At 36.9% G+C, this 18083-nt stretch overlaps 2 protein-coding genes and 1 long non-coding RNA gene across 3 annotated transcripts; 2 read left to right on the forward strand and 1 right to left on the reverse strand.

The window, feature by feature from the left end:
- Window positions 1–435: 435 nt before the first annotated feature.
- On the forward strand, window positions 436–2700 carry LOC147760302 (uncharacterized). The gene is made up of 2 exons (XM_086994322.1): window positions 436–818; window positions 1040–2700. Exons 1-2 carry the CDS (start codon window positions 448–450, stop codon window positions 1668–1670), a joined length of 1002 nt encoding a protein of 333 aa, XP_086850448.1. The 5' UTR covers window positions 436–447; the 3' UTR covers window positions 1671–2700.
- Window positions 2701–3859: 1159 nt separating this feature from the next.
- LOC106151084 (uncharacterized) lies at window positions 3860–13058 on the forward strand. The gene is made up of 13 exons (XM_013524176.2): window positions 3860–4386; window positions 4607–4707; window positions 5033–5178; window positions 5591–5705; window positions 7151–7382; window positions 8139–8284; window positions 8849–9052; window positions 9229–9365; window positions 9855–10003; window positions 10389–10453; window positions 10794–10920; window positions 11275–11628; window positions 12441–13058. The coding sequence occupies exons 1-13, from the start codon at window positions 4092–4094 to the stop codon at window positions 12725–12727; spliced, it is 2358 nt and encodes a 785-aa protein (XP_013379630.2). The 5' UTR covers window positions 3860–4091; the 3' UTR covers window positions 12728–13058.
- A 1129-nt stretch (window positions 13059–14187) lies between these two features.
- On the reverse strand, window positions 14188–16968 carry LOC106150505 (uncharacterized). Its single transcript, XR_015335734.1, has 2 exons — window positions 16478–16968; window positions 14188–16088 (listed from the first exon to the last, which is right to left on the reverse strand). It is a non-coding gene; the product is annotated as an uncharacterized LOC106150505 (long non-coding RNA).
- Between the last annotated feature and the right edge of the window lie 1115 nt (window positions 16969–18083).

An 18083-nucleotide genomic window follows, 5' to 3' on the forward strand; every position in this document is an offset into this window, starting at 1 on the left:
GTTAGAATACATTTAGAGTGCCATTCGATATTTTTCCACTCGGAATGCACATCGAAAGCAAAACATTCGGGTCGGTTACAAGAATGGGTAAAAATAATTGGAATGCACTCGGAATTTTTAGAATGCTCTTTGAATATCCAGGAACGCACAAAGAATTGTCTTTCTGACGGCATTCTTGGTCATTCCGCCTCTAGTGTGACGGGGGTATTACAGAGGTACACCCCTACCGCAGGGGCTTCCCTTCGGCATCAAAATCTTACCACCAGGAAACAGAGCCAGGAAACAGAGTCTCATTACTTACAAATGTATGGCCATTACTTTTCTACACCGAGTACTTTTTTTAGGGGTTACTGTTTACAAAAGGTGTGGCATAAAGACAGCCGCGAACGTGCAACTCGCTCTTTATTCAGCAGGAGGCATACTGTAGACGCACCCATCTTTGATGTTATGGCGACGTCCAGTGATGACTCGATTTTTCCAATACTACCTCCTAATGATAATGCCGTATGTGACAGCAACATGATCACAAAAGAAAACAGCTCTTTTCACGCAGGTGTTGTCAATTTCGGTTTAACTGTCAATGACCTTGTTCGTTTAAAAAACTATGGGTTGAAAGAATTAATCATACGTTTTGAAGAACATCCTAGATCTCTTGAATCTCTAAAATTAACAATTGAACATTATCTGAATGGTTATAAGCAGTTACTGGTGGAGGGCGACAAGGATAAAGTCAATCTGGTAATGGAGAAAGAATGGATTGAAATGGTGAACAGGTTAGGTTTGGAAAACGATGACGTCCGTGTCGTTGACGTTCGTATGTATCCTTTATTAAGTCTTTTACGTAAGAAACCATTTGTTGACAACGAGCCACTTAACCACTTAATTACTGCCACTGTATTAGGGATCGTAAAAATAATTATTGCTGTTGCAAATATATATATATATATATATATATATATATATATATATATATATAGCAAAGCAAACGTAAAACTATGTCTGCCTTTTCGCCAATCATTTTTCTTAACCTGTCTCTAAGATTCCACATAAAGAAAGAAAGCCGCAACTTCTTCATGCTGGCAAAGAATGTCTCTGTGCTACACCTCCCGGAAAATGCACAATTGCCTGCTGCGTTTGCTGTATTTCTGCAACATTCTGTCAAGCCCGTAGTAGAAAAGTCAGCAAAAATATTTTTTAAATCATGGAAACGTTTCGAAAAAGATTGCAGAGAACACTATGACGTGGTACGTGGTCACATATTTAACAGTTTGGTGGCTTTATCCAACGGAGATAAAGAATATAAAGACGATGAGGGCAACCAATGTGAACTTACTTACAGAAACGAGGGCGGCACCGGAAACTATGAAAAGGTTTATGTGAATTTAGGAAGCTCATTTAAAAATACTGGTGATAATGTACTTAAAAAGATTTGCATAGGGAACCGCGGGTCAGATTTCAGCATAGTTTATTGGAATCAGACGTATCAAAACAAAGAAAAGCAGACAGTAAATGTTCGTGTGATAGTTAAAAGAAAAACGGAAGATAGACCGAGCGGAGAAAGACGAAGTCGTAAACGGACTGCCTCGGATAGTGATCCCGAGGCACAAGAAAGAGAAATGAAAAAAATCAAGTTAGTGTTTAAGTATGAGGAACGATCCGGTGGAAATTAAATCAAGCAAGCCTACAACAGAGTAGTATTCTAGAAATCATATATACAAATAAGTGAAAACTTTGCCCATTTGCCGACTAATATTTACATTAGCTCGTCGAGCAGTCGTGTTTAGAAGTTTGCATCAAAAGCGTATATTGCCAGCTTATGACTTAGATAGGGTTTAGAACCATGCCCATTACCACACACTGTTATTAGACCTCATTCCCATAGACATCATCGGTCTTCGTAGATCGACACAATACTGCAGGGACTCTCGCTGAGCGTAAACAGCTTAAATGAATGACTCTTGTTTCCATATTTCATATAGTCACCCGATTTTCTGTATCCTACGTAAGGAGGTACATTATTTGATTATACTGATTAGACTCAGTGGCTCTTACCGCTTGGTTTCATCTATCTACGAAGAAAGATAGTGTCACTGGTTTTATTCTATATGTTATTGGACTATTTTTAACGGGGAAATAGATAGGGATATATGCACTACTATAATTTTCTTCGACATTAGATATCAGTTCATAAAACAGAATAGAACTTCCTTCCTTATGTGAGTTAAAACTAATTTTATCTTCATTGTAATATATTACAGAAGGGTAGGTATAACTTTTCTTATGTATGTTTTCATTGTATATTTACGCTATACACAGAAAGGGTAATTACAAAACTTAATTTTTTAATGGGAAACACACAGGCGTTAGCTAGAAGAAATATTTTTTTCTTATATTCACAAGTATTTCATTCATTCAATTATTATTATTATTATTATTATTATTATTATTGTTATTATGTTTTCAATATTATTTACATCTCACAAATAAGTGATGCATGGTGTGCAGTGGCTAGGCTGTATATTTGCTATAATGCTCTGTGGCGGGAATGGGTGTATTGTACACTGTTACAAATAAAATACTTTCATAAATGAATGATTGACTAATTGCTGTTGTTTTTCCTTATCGATATGTCATGTTGCTTACACTAATCTAAATAATTTTCTGTGTGGTGTAAACGGTTTTGGATTTGGGGCAGTTTGTCAAAAAATAAAGCTAAGTAAGAAATAAACCGAAAAGATAATAGATAACGAATTGACAAAAAGTGTGCTTAACCTGAATGATGAAATTTGACATTTTCAAACAATTTCAGTAAAATATACGTGTTTTAAATACATAAATATATAAAATATATAAATTAATAAATATATAAATAAAGACAATTTCAAACTTATCTAAAATAAAAACGGCATATATCAATACGAGAGGTTTTCATTACAGTCTTCTGACAAAGATGACTTTTCCGTGGAGTAGCCGAAAGAACTGCGGATGTCCGTTGACGGTACACCAAGTATCGCATTGTGTTAGAGAGGCATAAAACACAATCTTACAACTCAGCACTGTTACTGTTTAGCTCACTTGGATTTTTGGTTTGCAAAGACTATATCAATGGAGAATACAGCGGTGAAGATGACAAAGCATGACTGATACAGAACCAAACATACCAGTATAGTTCACGGTTGTAAGGCCCGTAGCCAGCAATTTCAAAAGGGGGGTTCGTTTTCTGGAAAAGTGGACCTTTTCCCATAAAAACATCATGTACCTAGATCAAATTTTACCCAGAGTGGACCTTTTTCCCAGCAAAAGGGGTGCTTCTTTCGAACCCCCCGACCCCCCCCCCCCTGGCTACGGGCCTGGTTGTTATTACGGAGGCACAATAATATGTTTACTCCTACCGTAAAATTATGACATAATTTTGTTAGGATGTGCTTCACCAAAGCAAACTTGTACTGAGTGGATGGAAACTACATCTATTTAGAAAACGGTAGCAACGGAAGGGTATTCCTTTGCCCATGACAGACGTGTGTGCGTGTCTTCACGTGCGTGTGTGTGCGCGTGCGTGCATGTGTTAGAGGGGTAGGGGGCAGGCCCCGTCGTCTGCGCCAATAGATCTAGAGACGGTGTAAAAACCAAGCGATGGAATCTTATGTGCTGGCCCTAGAATGCTCTAGTTTCACAGTCTAATGCCCCCTTGTTAACCTCAATTTGTCAATACGTGTACGTTATCCTTAGCTAAATCAATAACGAATAAAAAATTAATCTAAAATCGTGTCTCATTGTTGTCATACAATGGCCTATGAAAGGGGACGACACATTGGTTATTATTGACAATCTGCCTCACATCAATGAATTGTACGTTTATAATTCACTCAGAAAATCGTTTTTATATTTGAAGTCACACAGGACAAGACTTCGTGTTAGCAAGAGGTTGGATGGACATTATTTTTAACACAGTGTTTTGTTTCTATTTCAAGGTCAATTCGAGCTCTTGTTACATAGGTGTTGCGTATAAATCCGCGCCGCGTTTATCTAAATAGCAAGACGATCGATTAAACGCTAGCATAGCGTCGACTGCTACAGGTAAAAATAAAACAATGGTTAGCAGGCCGGTTTCATATTTATTTTTTAGCGTTATTCTAATAACACAAAATGGACACGAAACTGAAGCAGGGTATAACCACAACGTGGCATTCAAACCTGAGTGTGAGCGCAGAGGTGATTATATCCCAAGCAAGTGCGTCTACAACTGGACCATAGACTATCGTATGACAGGGGTGTGGTACAACACGAGGAGGAACACGGGAAAACCGGTCTTTAGGTATGATAATCCTGAGCAGTATTTCTACGGGGAACAGTCAAACTGCACACGTCTGACGATGTCCGAGTCCGGTGAGTTTATCCCATGATTACTTAGCATGGATAGATCATAAAATGCATTAGGCAATGACGGCTTTTTATATATAATTATATACTCCACCACAAGCGCTTAAAGGTATAAAGTACGCATAGAATCCCCATCGATTAATTAATTATTAAAGTAAGTAATAAATTACTTAATTAACTAACAACTAAAATACAGAGCAGCTGATCTTGTTTTTTCTCTCTCCAGACCTTGACGATGTCATCATGACCGACGGAGGTTACCGTAGAGTCATCACCATTAACGGGCAGTTTCCCGGGGAGACAATAGTGGCTTACAACGGAACGCAGGTATGTAACAATTAACATGTCATGTGAGAATGACAACGTTCTATCTCCATTATTGTTTTTTTTAACCCGGAGAACATCGAAAGAAAGCTAAATACAGTGATGGTATTTCCTCAATTTATTTTGTGTCAATTTTCTCTTGTTTATTTATAGGGTGTTGATTAAGGTCAATTTGAAATTTTTCCCCCGAATGCGGTTCGCATTTGAAAAAATCTTCGTTCGGGCTCATTCTTCTTCATTACTGCTGATTCCGAATAAGTGTGACGGGGGTATTACGTTGACATTGTTAAAACACATAAAGACATTTGCAATAACTTTTTCGTTTCAGTTGATAATCAGTGTCACTAACAATCTAGAAGAAGAAGGTGTGTCCATCCATTGGCATGGCATCGTGCAGAGAAATACTCCATACATGGACGGCGTGGCTCGCATATCACACTGCCCAATCAACCCCGGGGAGACATTCGTGTATAGGTAAGGTTATCCGTCACTACCCAATCACATTTGTCGATATATTCTTTTGTTTGGCGTATATGTCAGTCCCAAGTCTTCCGCCTGGAATTTTATTTGTATGCCATAACAATCCTACATTATTGCTTTTCTGAGAGTCGCCATATTTGATCCGCGGATCTGTTAGTCCGCTGTTCTGAATGCGCTCTAAATGTGTGTGTGTGGGTGTGTGTGTGTGTGTGTGTGTGTGTGAGAGAGAGAGAGAGAGAGAGAGAGATAGAGCGACAGAGCGTGAGAGCGTTTATTGAGATGACACATAACATCACATACTGCATGTAGAAGATTATAATTTGGCCATGATAATAATTCAAATAAAGATATTTCTATGTTTTTTGTTGGTAATATAATACTATGAATATATAATATGTGTCATCAGGTTCATAGCCTATCCCCCAGGGACCCACTGGTACCACGCCCACCTGGGGAGTCTACGATCTGACGGTCTGCATGGGGCACTTGTGGTCATAGATCCTGCAGAGGAGAGAACCAAGGTGATGGGTTATAATAATAATAATAATAATAATAATAATAATAATAATAAAGGTGATGATGATGATGACTAATTTATTATTATTATCATTATTATTAAAACCCTTATAAGGTTAATGAGATTGAAGCTATACCCTTATACATGTAGTGCAAATAAAGCTGCATATTGAAGACAATGTATCTATCGATTTGTAGATATTGTATATGTAAAAGTGAAACTTGAAGGAATGAATACAACTTTGTCACCGATATTTTAAAGGCAATGTTCGAAGGTCTGTTTTCAGTATGGGTGAAACAAATATATTATTGATGTTATTTCTATAAGGCTTTTCTATAAGGCCTTAAATAAAATGTATTATTGATGTTATTTCTATTAAGGCTTTTGAAAGCGTGGAGTGGATATTGTTTGTTACATACGAGACCTTTGTTAGACTTATTGTTTTACCATCGATTTTTTTTTTTTTTTTTTTTTTTTTTGCAATCAATTCATCATACGATGGCGTGCATTATGGCTCCATGACTATTTGTGTGGAGAAATGACGTGCTTTAGTACTTCAACGTTTTTAGGCTTGAGATTCATTTATAAGAATACTCCGTGGCTGAATTAATACGTTATTTGGTTTTAATCCCTATCAACCGATAAAACTATTGATTTTTTATACACTTTGTTAATATATGGATTGTAGCACGCAGTAAATTATTGAAGGTCTTGGGTTTGTTGTTCAGTTAACGATTCATTCACAATCGTTCCTTTTTAACCCGTTGACACATCTTGCTTTAATAATTTTTCATGGCATTAAACGAGACAACTTTCTATGTTCCCCAATTAAGTTACTTTATCTAAAGCTGTTACTCATATAGCCAATAAGGTGATGTGTTTTTCCGCTTTGGAGTGAATCCCCCGGATTTCTTACTGTTTTAGAAAATATCACCAGCCCAGTTCTATTTTTTAGTCAGTATGGGAAATCGTATTAGTGGTAAATGGCACAGACTGTGTTATTTGTCTTCTCTATTTTTGTCACATTAATTTACTCTAGAGTGGTCACCAGCTCAGCTGGTCAATATAGCCTGTAACAGTGTGATTGCATGTTTCAAGCTATTTAGACCTATAACCCGTGACTAAATTTGTGAACGCTTTTCTTCCAAGGGATTTCGACATTTCAGGATTTCCACGTCCCTTAATTTTTTAATTTAATAATTATCACTCTGTTGATTATGCTTTATTGTGACGCAAGTACAGACGCTTTAAAGTGCTAAATCCTGACCCCAGTTTCACAAAAAAGCAGGTTCCAGGGCTTAGACTTAATTAGCCAGGTTACATGGTCACATGGACACATCTTACCCTATCAGGAACAGTGTTACAGCACTCTCATGGAAATCCTGGTAAACTAAGCCAGGGAACTGACTTAAGTACTTTTTGTAACAGCTGACTGGTTTGATTTTCCAGGCGAAGAAAGATACCGACGTCACCATGATACTGACTGACTGGTTTTCACAGGACACCTCCACGATAGCTTCCAATGTTATTTGGGAACTAGAGCGCTTTGCGCCTTTTATGCAAACCTCACCCTCCATCCAAGGCAGTTTTAGGGAAGGGACGTGTTTTTATCAAACCAAGCAACACGATGGGATGGACATAGGGGTGTGGCCAGTTCAGTCCATTCTGGTCAATGGAAAAGGTGAGGTCATTGACTAGTACAAGTAGTAGCAGTCGTTTTATTAAGCCCCCTTTACACTGGACGGTTTCCTTTTTGCCTCCAGCAGTACGGCCCCATTTGAAAGTTAAAAAATTATAATACTTTACGTGCCGACAACTGGCCGATCGTTGAGCATTCATTCTGATACAAAATCAATACTTGTGCCTCCTTATTAAGACCACATGTAGCGATGCCAAATTTCATGGTCGCACAAAGGACGCAGAAAGGACGCCGTCCAGTGTAAAGGGGGTATTGCCGGAGAGGATCCAGGATTACTTGCTAAGTCGACCCCTTTGGCGTGGGTTTCGGGACCCGCTGATATTTTGGTATTTTAGAGAGCGAACGGTGCCATTTGGTACGGTTTAGAACTATGGTTCAGCTAGTCAAAATTCTAATTTCAGGAGGAAACCCTTGGTGGGTTTTTTTCAGACGTCGGGGGCGGGGCAGACCCCCCCCTTTAACCCCCTAAATCCACCACTGGTAAGAGTTGAAGAAGTAGTAGTAGTCTCTGACCTTGCTAGAAGTCTCTTGCAAAATTATTTTATATTATACTTTACCAGCCCAAAGGAGCACTACCCAATTAATCCACTGCATATCACACAATACAGCGGTGCAACAGACATGGTAGCAACACACGTGACTACACATTTCTGAAGTCAGATATCTTATGTGAGAACTGAGTTAAAAAAAGAACGCATTTTCACTTTTTTTTACCTAGGTATACCTGTATTATTGCAGGCACCGTATGTAACGCAACCCATGGGACTTCCAGATATAATTGTAATGAGAGACTGGAGGAGTTCATAGTACCCAGGCATAAGAAAATCCGAATTCGGATCATCAACGCAGCCACCCAGTATGCACTTAAAGTATCAATTGACAGCGTAAGCCTTGACATTCTTTTCAAGTATATATACAACTATACTGGTGATTTACTTTAAGATATCATTTATCTTTTTTATTTCAACTCGATATTTTATTGTCTAAAGTTTTAAAAGACATTTTGTAAGTGCATGTCTTGTGGACACTTGAAGTGATTGATTTAATAATTGAATAGATGAATAAATAACTATCAAAATGTATTGAATAAATAAATAAATAAATAAATAAATAAACAAGTTAATCAAAGCCCCGCATGATGAATGTTCTGTAAAACATTTTTTCTGTAAGCAAACAAAGAGCGATAGATTTCAATGTACTGTACATAAGCTTTTTTCTGAATCGTGAATCCCAAAATTAGCATAATTATATATTTGCAATATACACCATGTAGCTCACCTTCTACATGGTTTTAAATAAATAAAAAAAGAAAAAAAAGAAAACAGAAAACAGAAAAAAGAAAAAGAAAAGAACAAAAGTCGTGCACTTCCTGTCGTACGCTGAAATCATGAAAATGTCGTTTTCTGTGAAAAACAGCAAAATATTTTTTTTTCGTTATCTTCTTGCAGCACTCCATGACGGTGGAATCCATGGACGGCAACGCTATTCAGGGAACGGAAGTATTAGACTACCTCATCATTCACACCGGTGAGAGATATGACATAGAGGTCGCCACTGATCAGTACAGGCAGGCTCCAATGCAGCCCGTAAATGATGGACATTTTTGGATACGAGTGGAATCTTTGGAGGAATTTGACCAGCCAAATCAGAATGTAATGTTTTCAGTGTTTTATTAAATTATTTATTTATCTATTTTTTAGCGGACAAGATATCCGAAATATTTGTCATAGATTTTGAAGCAATTAAAATTTGGCCATTTATTCACCTTCAACACTTTGGAAGAGAATGCAGAACTTATATCTCAGATTTTGTGTTTATTTCTTTGCAGTTACGAAATATAATTACTCCCAAAACCGGCTGGGCGGTTTTAAAGTATGAAGGAAGTCCACCCAGACGTAAACCCTTTACAACACCCAAGCAATGCCCAGTTTCTAATCCATGTGAGATCCTGAACTGCCCTTTCCGGTAAGGAAAATATAAACTTGATTTTACTGCACACACACACACAAACACACACACACACACACACACACACACACACATATAGACAGCGGTGAACTATGATATCATCTGCCTATTTATTAACGAACGCTTTAGCCTGTGAAGATCAAGTGGTGCGATATAATGTATTTCAAAACTAAACATTTTTGGAGAAGGGGGGGGGGTAGCCGTCGTCGAGCATTACCCAGAATTGTTAGTAATAACCCACTTTGCACTGGATGGCGTTCTTTGTGCGTCCTTTGCGCGTCCATGAAAATGGCATGGGTGTGGTCGTAGAAAGGAGGCACAAATATCGCCTTCGTTGCAGAAAGAATGCTCAATAATCTACCAGTTGTCGGCACGTAAAGTATTACATTTTTATTTTTGCTCTCTAAACGGGGCCATACTACGGGACTCAGAAAGGACGCCATCCAGTGTAGATGGGGCTTAAGCTAATGTTATATGTTTATATAGGGAATACAGGCCCAAGGGAAGCAATTATTACACCTGTATACCAATAAGTAGGACCCGAGCTCTTGGCAGCCTTATAGACCGAAACCCAGTGCCTATGCCCACCTCCGCCGACAACTTTCAGCAGATATTCCTTAACTTTCATTTCTCGGGTAAGTTGCTTCTATAAAATGTTTATGAATAAACAATTTCATTTGACCGCTTCGAAAGAGCAAATTTTGTTCGATTCTAACCATTAAATGGGTCAAAATCCTTTCTGTAAGCGGTCCAAGACGGGTGTGACAGGGGATTTATCATAACAGGGGATTTATAACTACTACCTCTACTTCTTAAGTTGTCTCATCTTCTCTAAGTGGAAAAGTACAAGAACTGTTACATAAATGAAATAAATATAACCGTACATAATTTACAAAGAAATCATTCGCTACATATCCTTGTGTGACAATAACAGTAGTTTTAAAAAGATACTGACACGGGCATTCAATTATATGTATATTGCTAACATTCAGGTTATATCCTTCAACATTATGACTTCAGGTTCCAAGGCACTCCGATCATCTATTAACGGTCACTTGTTTCGCTTTCCCAGGGTACCCCCACAGGTACGGTTGTCATGCGATTACCTCACTAATTTTTTTTTTTTGGGGGGGGGGGGCAATAAAGAATAGAATAGAATAGAATAGAATAGAATAGAATAGAATAGAATAGAGAAAAAATAGAAAAGGATTGGCTCATAGCATTTATGGTAAAAATTCACAGATGAATATATGGCCTTGAAAAAGAATTGATGTAAAGCATTGCATAAGGAGTATGAGGCAAATGCTCAGTGTATCCTTCAGGCTTGAAAGACGCAGTCAATCCAGTCCACACCACATGAAGTATATAATGTCATATTAATGTCATATACCCAACCGTTAATTGTTTAAAATGTTTTTTTTCTAGTTGTACCCGGAGCGCGACACAAATTATGAGTGCGACGAGCCTTGCACCGGGGATTGCTACTGTTCGTACACGGAGAAACTGAAGTTAAATAACGTCATCCAGCTCGTCCTGATTAATATGGGCATAGGTAGGATATTTTGTTTTTTCATTTAATGGAAAAATAAATGAGCAGATCAGTAAAATAACTGGATGGTTGATGTGGACTGGTACCCTGATTACGTTGTAAACAAAATGCCCACACAGTTTATAATATGACTCTACCTCGACAATCTTGAAGTTCAGTCATCTACGCTGACCACGTCCCCTTACGTAGAGTTTTACAGCGGGGAAAAAACAAACGATACGTCAATAAATATACGCTTTGGTTACTTAGTTTTCACCATAATTTCGTTAATTTTTGTTATGATAAAGTTTTGATATAGCGTTTCTCGCTCATGCGACTGCCTTAAATGTTAGCTAATAAATTAATTTGGTGATCAAGGTCAACCGGGAATGGCGCATCCGGTACACGTACACGGCCACCATTTCCACGTGCTCAAGATAGGCTACCCAAAATACGACGCCAACTTCCGGTATCTGTCCGACACCGACGATATAGTGTGTGACGACCCATTCTGCAGCAGCGCTCGGTGGAACGACTCCACCTGGGACGACTATCGGGCGTGGAACGGTAGTTTGAGGGTCATCAGGCCGATTTCTGACATAAATAACACCGAGAATGCGACAGCTGAACCGTGGATTCCGGAAGTGAATGCGGTCGACCCCCCGTTGAAGGACACCGTGATTGTGCCAGTTGGTGGTTACGTGGTGATTCGCTTCAAAGCTGATAACCCAGGTAAATTTAATTTACTTTTTTTTTATTTTGGCCGAGGTGACTTCGTGGCCAGGTTTTATCCAAGGCTGGGATATATTCTGAACTTGAGATAGTGATCGACCCCGTAAGCCGAAGGCGGAAGTAAATGATCCCAATTGAGAGTTGAACCTATCCAAGAGGTGACCGAAACACAAAGTCTATATAACTGCTTTGTAGAACGATCGCAAGATTTAAAGCTAATTGAAAAAATTAAGATACAGGACTTCTTCACTGACATATCTAGCTCGTGTAGTGTCGATGGAGATCCAACAATAGACATGAATTAAGGCATGAGCTCGATGTAACAGTTTCCTTTCTGCGTGAATTAGCAAACTGTAAAATATGTATCACATCAGTTTTTTTTATTAAATTCATAATACATGTTATAAATGGTATTATCGCCGACGACTATTTAGCACAGTTCACTTGAAGACAAGAACTCAGTGTAACGGTTGTCTTTCTACTACAATTAACAAACTGTAAAAATGCATCACATCAAATTGTATTACATTTTATAATAATAAACATTTATTAAAATATAATGATTAATAGCTTAATATTTTGTTTCATTATATAATCGTTTTCTCGACTTTCGACTTTTTAAAAATCGACAAAAAGTATTTAAAAATCAATGAAAAAGCATATTATAAATATAATATGTACAATTACGGTACACTTTCAGTACTACTTAAAGTAGCGTAAACGTTATCTGATGGCCACATCGTCCTTTCAATATTTCTTTCATCATCTAATATCATTATCTCTTTGTTTGTTTTCTCGACTTTTTTTGCCAGGTTGGTGGTTTGTCCACTGCCATTTAGAGTTCCATTACCTAGAAGGCATGGCCATGGTGCTGCAGGAAGGTGAACCATCAGAAATGCCCCCAGTACCCAGCATAATTCCAAAGTGTGAGGATTTTGAAATGAGCGACAAAGAGTTTGAAGATGTCCTGAAATGGAAACCCAAAGTGACAATTGTAGGGTCGTCCAAGGATAAAAAAGCGTCCGGCGCAGCACTGCCTCATTTGCATTATTTTCTCCCTCCACTGATGTTTGCCGTATATGTCGCCTACAGTTGGTAGCTTAAAAGCAATGAATGTACGTGTATCTGGCGGCCCTGTTGGTCTTTCATTATTTTTGCCGTCGGTTATTATCTAGACATTTCTCTTTGTTTATGGGACGTGACCAGCTGGACCTAATTACTTAACTCTATTGTACCATACAGCACTGTATTATCTACAATGGTACTTAATTGTATTTTACTGTAAATTTGATATGTGAGTGAAATTATGTTATAAGGAAGTGTGCAGTAGTATTTATACAATGGTATGTATGTCATTACTTTTGTCTGTGGTTCATTTTGTATTTGTCTTTGAACTGGTTATATATATATATATACTTATATACTTATATACTAAATAAACTTATATACTTTGTTTTTTGGAAATGTAAATTATGCATATGTGTACATAAATTGCATATAAATTGCATCAATCTGAAAACTGGCCCCCGTTTTGAAACCTGGCCCCCTTTTCACAAAAAAAAAATAATAAAATAAAAAAAAATTAAAAAAATAAAATAAAATAAAATAAAATAAAATAAAATAAATAAATAAATAAATAAATAAATAAATAAATAAGCTTAAGTCGGGTTCCCTGACTAAGAGCTTGGTTACCAACGTAATTAAGTCGCCTTTACATCATTCATGATTCGTGCCATTTTGTGATTTAGCACGGTTATGTATACAGTATGGTGGGTATCAAAATATTTCAAAGAACGTACATGTAGCAAGACATATCTGTTTCGCCGAATGAGAGAGAGAGCAAAGTTTGTTTAATATTGGTCCGCGTGTACCAGTCATATCACCATGCATTGTTCGTATATTTAAGTGAAATAAGTTACTTAATCCACAACTTATTACGCGAAAAAGAACGCATTTTAATAATTTTAATAATAATTAACTGAAATAAACTACCGGCGGTAGACATTAGCATTAGCCTGAAATAAATGTGTACGGAAAATAATAGATAACGAATTGACAAAAAGTGTGCTTAACCTGAAAGATGAAATTTGACATTTTCAGACAATTTCAGTAAAAAATATTTTGTGTCAAGAGTAGCAGAAACAAATAAATAAATAAATAAATAAATAAATAAATAAAGATAATTTCTATGTTATTTCAAACAAAAACTGTATATAATATTACGAGAGGTTTTCTTCATAGTCTTATTAGGTCCAAGCGTGGAGTAACCGCTAAAACTGCGGTGATAAACTTTATTTGACCCGATGTCAGTTGAAGGCCCACCAAGCTTCGCATTGTGTTAGAGAGGCCTGAAGCACAATGACAAGATGGGGGAGTTGGTCCGCGTTTTTATGGGGTTGGTTCTCCTTTGCATTGCACACTCCAATTCATGTCACAGTTGGTTAGTAAGTTTAATATCAGGGCTCAACATATCGTGTTTTATATTAGAGTAATCCATAATAGAGTGTTGAAATCAATAAATCAAGTTTTATCCTCGCAATTCACTCTAAAATACCATACGACAGCAATATGAATTCTACTGGTAAGAATAGTTTATCAAATACATGTTCACAAATTAGAATTATGTTTAGGGATAAAATATACATGTACCTCTAGGGATCAGTAGGTTTATGTCTGGCCATAGCTGTATTTTACTCTGGTCTAATAAAAGTGTAGGTATTTATATGTACAAGTAAACTTTGGTTTAACCGGACTATAGGGGAGGAACGTAAAAAACTACCGTTTTGTTGACAAAGCTGCAAGTAAGATTATTAAAGGACAGATGTCCCAGGCTAAAGACTTGGCAAGCGAAAATAGAGAGCGCATTACATAGAAAAGCTGCTTTTCTAACAGTACTAGCAGTTTTTGATGGAGGTGTTTACGCTGATGTCAGGAATTTCATTTGTCTGTAAATAAGAAATTTGTGGCTGTTCAAACAGCTGTTGTGTAAACATTATCGAATTTTTGCAGTAGTGTGACTTCATAATAGTCGAAGAGTGTTTATCTTTCAGGTAGACTTTTTCACGCGAATTGCGTCGCTTTTTATCAGCAAATACATCTGCGCTTTTGTCATGCATAGAGCATAGAGTGTTTTGTCGTCCTACGGGATCTTATTTTTGAAACCAATATTTACACGACTGGCATTTCTTAATACTTTTACTTTCAGAGCAAACACCCTAATGAAAATTGTGGGCAAACATGTTGAAAGTACTAAACATACAATGTAGGACATGTCACACTATTGCCACAATTCGCCCAAAACTTCTTATTCACTGCTTAACATACACTCTTTTGGGTAATTAATAAATCTTCAGTGATCAGTGACTAAATTAATTAACATATACACATATAAAATCTTGTTCAGCAGGCTTGAAGTTACCCCTCAAAATAGAAAGGTGTTAAATTAACGATTAAGGTTCTGAGACGCCTTATACATGCTTATACATTACAACGAAAAATCTAAACACCGATATTTTATATATTCAGGTTTTTTTCATCGTTTTAAATCAGCACAAAGATAGTTGCATTATTGAACAGATAGATATCAGATACAAATTATTTTCGATATTTGGACGACAATAAACGGTTACAATATCCTTAAACAAACGATTTACTTCCCAATCTCACACGAGAAGAGAAAAACATAAAGAAAACAAAATAGATTGATGTACTATTGTGAAAAACTTTCCTAATTCTTAACTGCTATACACCAAAGAGGTAGGGTCCACAGATACCCGATAAGGGGCCTACGTTGATTGTTTGGAGAGTAAATCATCCAGTGCAGAATGTCGGCTAGAAGAAAACAAAGTCTGATATTCAGTTCACATCATGCATCTATATTCTAAGAGTGGACGCAGTCTTTGAAACTCACGGCAGAACTAATATTATATAAAATACCCAAACATTAAAAAAAATCCTTGAGGGCAGGGAGTGAACGCTTCCACTTTTTTTTTGAAGCTCAGGATCCATTGTTGTTAGTGGAAAATGCATTAGTAATTTAAGCTCGTCCTTTAAATTTCGTATTGCACACATATTTGGCCGTATTTCTAATGGAGTGTTGATTTAAGGCATGTGACATTCAGTCAATTCAACGACATGAAGGCAACGTCAATACAACTCTCTCCTTCCTTGTTTGAGAGATATCTTTTCACGTTTTCCATGTATTCTTTCTGTCTCCAGCGTAGAGGTCCACCGAGAGAATTTCCAATTTTAAACACATCGTCTTCAGTTTAACAAGGGTCTCTTCCTGGCGCAAGAAGACATCGTTTAACTTTGATCTCAGGACAAGGATGGACTTTTCAGCCCTCTGATGACTCACATCTGACTCGTCACAGGGTGCGGGCGTTGTTTCCTTTGTCGGGGGAATGTCTTTGTCTTCAATCTGTGTTTTATATTTCTTACTGCTCTGCATTTTTATCTTTCTACGGAAGATAAAAAATATAATATAGAAATGCAGAATGAAGATGCAATGTGACATTCTTTGTTTACATATCGGTTGCATTCTTTAATCAAATTTATTTTCTTTCATATTTGACATCGTGAGCCACTCCCCAGTGCTAGAACAATAAATGGTGAAAAGACGTAGTCATATGAAAACCAACAACAGCAAAAACACCCAAAACATGTAAAATGTCAATCATATGTATACGTGTAGTTTGTGTTAAATCGGAGAATGTCGCTTTCAGTTTATGATGTTGTTAGTTATTGTATCAATAGATATATGGAATTTCCAAGCTGGCATCTATCTAAGAAGGAAGATCTGCGTATGCTTCTAATCACTGCAAAAACAGAAATTTTGAGTCATACTCACGTTAATGTCGAGCTCTTCATACATGTACTAGGATATCGATTAGTAAGCCGTTAAGATATGGGACTGGATGTTGCGTGAAGCAGGAACAAAGAACGTGTCTTATAGTGTCACAATCAATTTTACCATGCAACAATAAAAGAATTATCCATGAATAATGATAAAAACAACAATGAGGGACGATTATGTGTTCACTTAACCAATGACATATTGGAAATATTTGGTTAATCATCTTATAGTCCAAAGGGTAGAAAAAAGTAAAACCGAAACAATCGGTTTTTATGCTAGTGTTTGACCTTACCTATGAAAGGATTTGTCAAAATGTTGAAATTCTATGAGATATTGCATTTTGAAATTTGCAAAATTTTCACTTTAAAAGGCTCTGTGACCTTGAAAATTGGGTCAAGGTCAATGAAATTGGGTGGACCGGAATAACTTTTTATAGGCTATCAGTATTAATTTTTTCAGAATTTTAGAAAGACGAAAAATAATAAGAAGAAGAATAATAACAGGAAAAACATAGTATTCCCCTATGGGGAATCCTAATAATAATAATAAGAATAATAACAGGAAAAACAATAGTATTCCCCTATGGGGAATCCTAATAATAATAATAATAATAATAATAATAATAATAATAATAATAATAATAATAATTATAATAAAAGTAATAATAATAAATAAATAAATAAATTTTGGACATCTCATGCTGCAAAATTAAGCAAAAGTACGGGAATTAAACGGGAATTAGTTAACATTTAGGCCACACGTGCATACAAATTATTTGTGAATCTATAACTTTTTAACGAGGGTTGTGTTATTTACCTTTTTTTTAAAGCTGTTCATTCTTCCTCTTTATCAGATATATCGGTAAATATCAAATATATTCCCCTTTTGAACTTGTAATAACTTGTAGCATGCTCCATGCTCTGAAAACCAGCACATGTATATTCCGAAACCGCCACGTAGTAAAAAAATGTCACCAAAATTTAGAATTATTACTCCTGTGGATTTGAAATAAACATCCGTTTGATTTTGACTATATTCCGTAACCACCTCGTTGTCAGAAATATCACCAAAAAGTAAATTTCTTTCTCCTTTGCACTTGTGAAAAATAAGTTTGACTATATTCCGGTCCGACGCTCCTTGTTTATCAGCAATGTCACTTTTGCAACAGGCCCAGCTAGGTGTGGCTCAGCTGAGAAGCGCACGGTCAGTGTCGATGATTGATACTTTTCACGCCAGTTGAACATCCATGACAAGTATTTAGCAAAAATTGACCAAATTGGTCAGACATTACGTAAGAATTTGGTGGGAGGTGACCAGCGCACGCGGACGAGTTTATTTCATATAACATCTCTAGAGCGTGATATAGGGTCACTTTATTCGGTTTTAGGGGTGTTTTAGGATGAAATGACTGTATTTTTTTCTCGGTATGTATGTCAAATAATACACTGTCACCCTCTCGCGATATATATGCATTGAACACCTCTCGCTGACGCTCGAGGTGTTATGGCATATATCGCTCGGGTGACAGTGTATTATCTCACACGTAATCCTAGACATGAATTTGACAGCAAAACCGCCATACTTCCACCTAACGATAATA

The sequence above is a fragment of the Lingula anatina genome, chromosome 8 (assembly GCF_051362555.1).
Source record: "Lingula anatina isolate TDL-2025a chromosome 8, LinAna3.0, whole genome shotgun sequence".
In the NCBI taxonomy this organism is placed as follows: domain Eukaryota; kingdom Metazoa; phylum Brachiopoda; class Lingulata; order Lingulida; family Lingulidae; genus Lingula; species Lingula anatina.

Coding starts and splice junctions, on each gene's coding strand:
- LOC147760302 (XM_086994322.1), top strand. CDS start 448: ATGGCGACGTCCAGTGATGACTCGATTTTTCCAATACTACCTCCTAAT. Junction 819..1,039: donor CGTGTCGTTGACGTTCGTAT/GTATCCTTTATT, acceptor CCTGTCTCTAAG/ATTCCACATAAAGAAAGAAA.
- LOC106151084 (XM_013524176.2), top strand. CDS start 4,092: ATGGTTAGCAGGCCGGTTTCATATTTATTTTTTAGCGTTATTCTAATA. Junction 10,004..10,388: donor CCTTAACTTTCATTTCTCGG/GTAAGTTGCTTC, acceptor TTATGACTTCAG/GTTCCAAGGCACTCCGATCA. Junction 10,921..11,274: donor CCTGATTAATATGGGCATAG/GTAGGATATTTT, acceptor TTGGTGATCAAG/GTCAACCGGGAATGGCGCAT.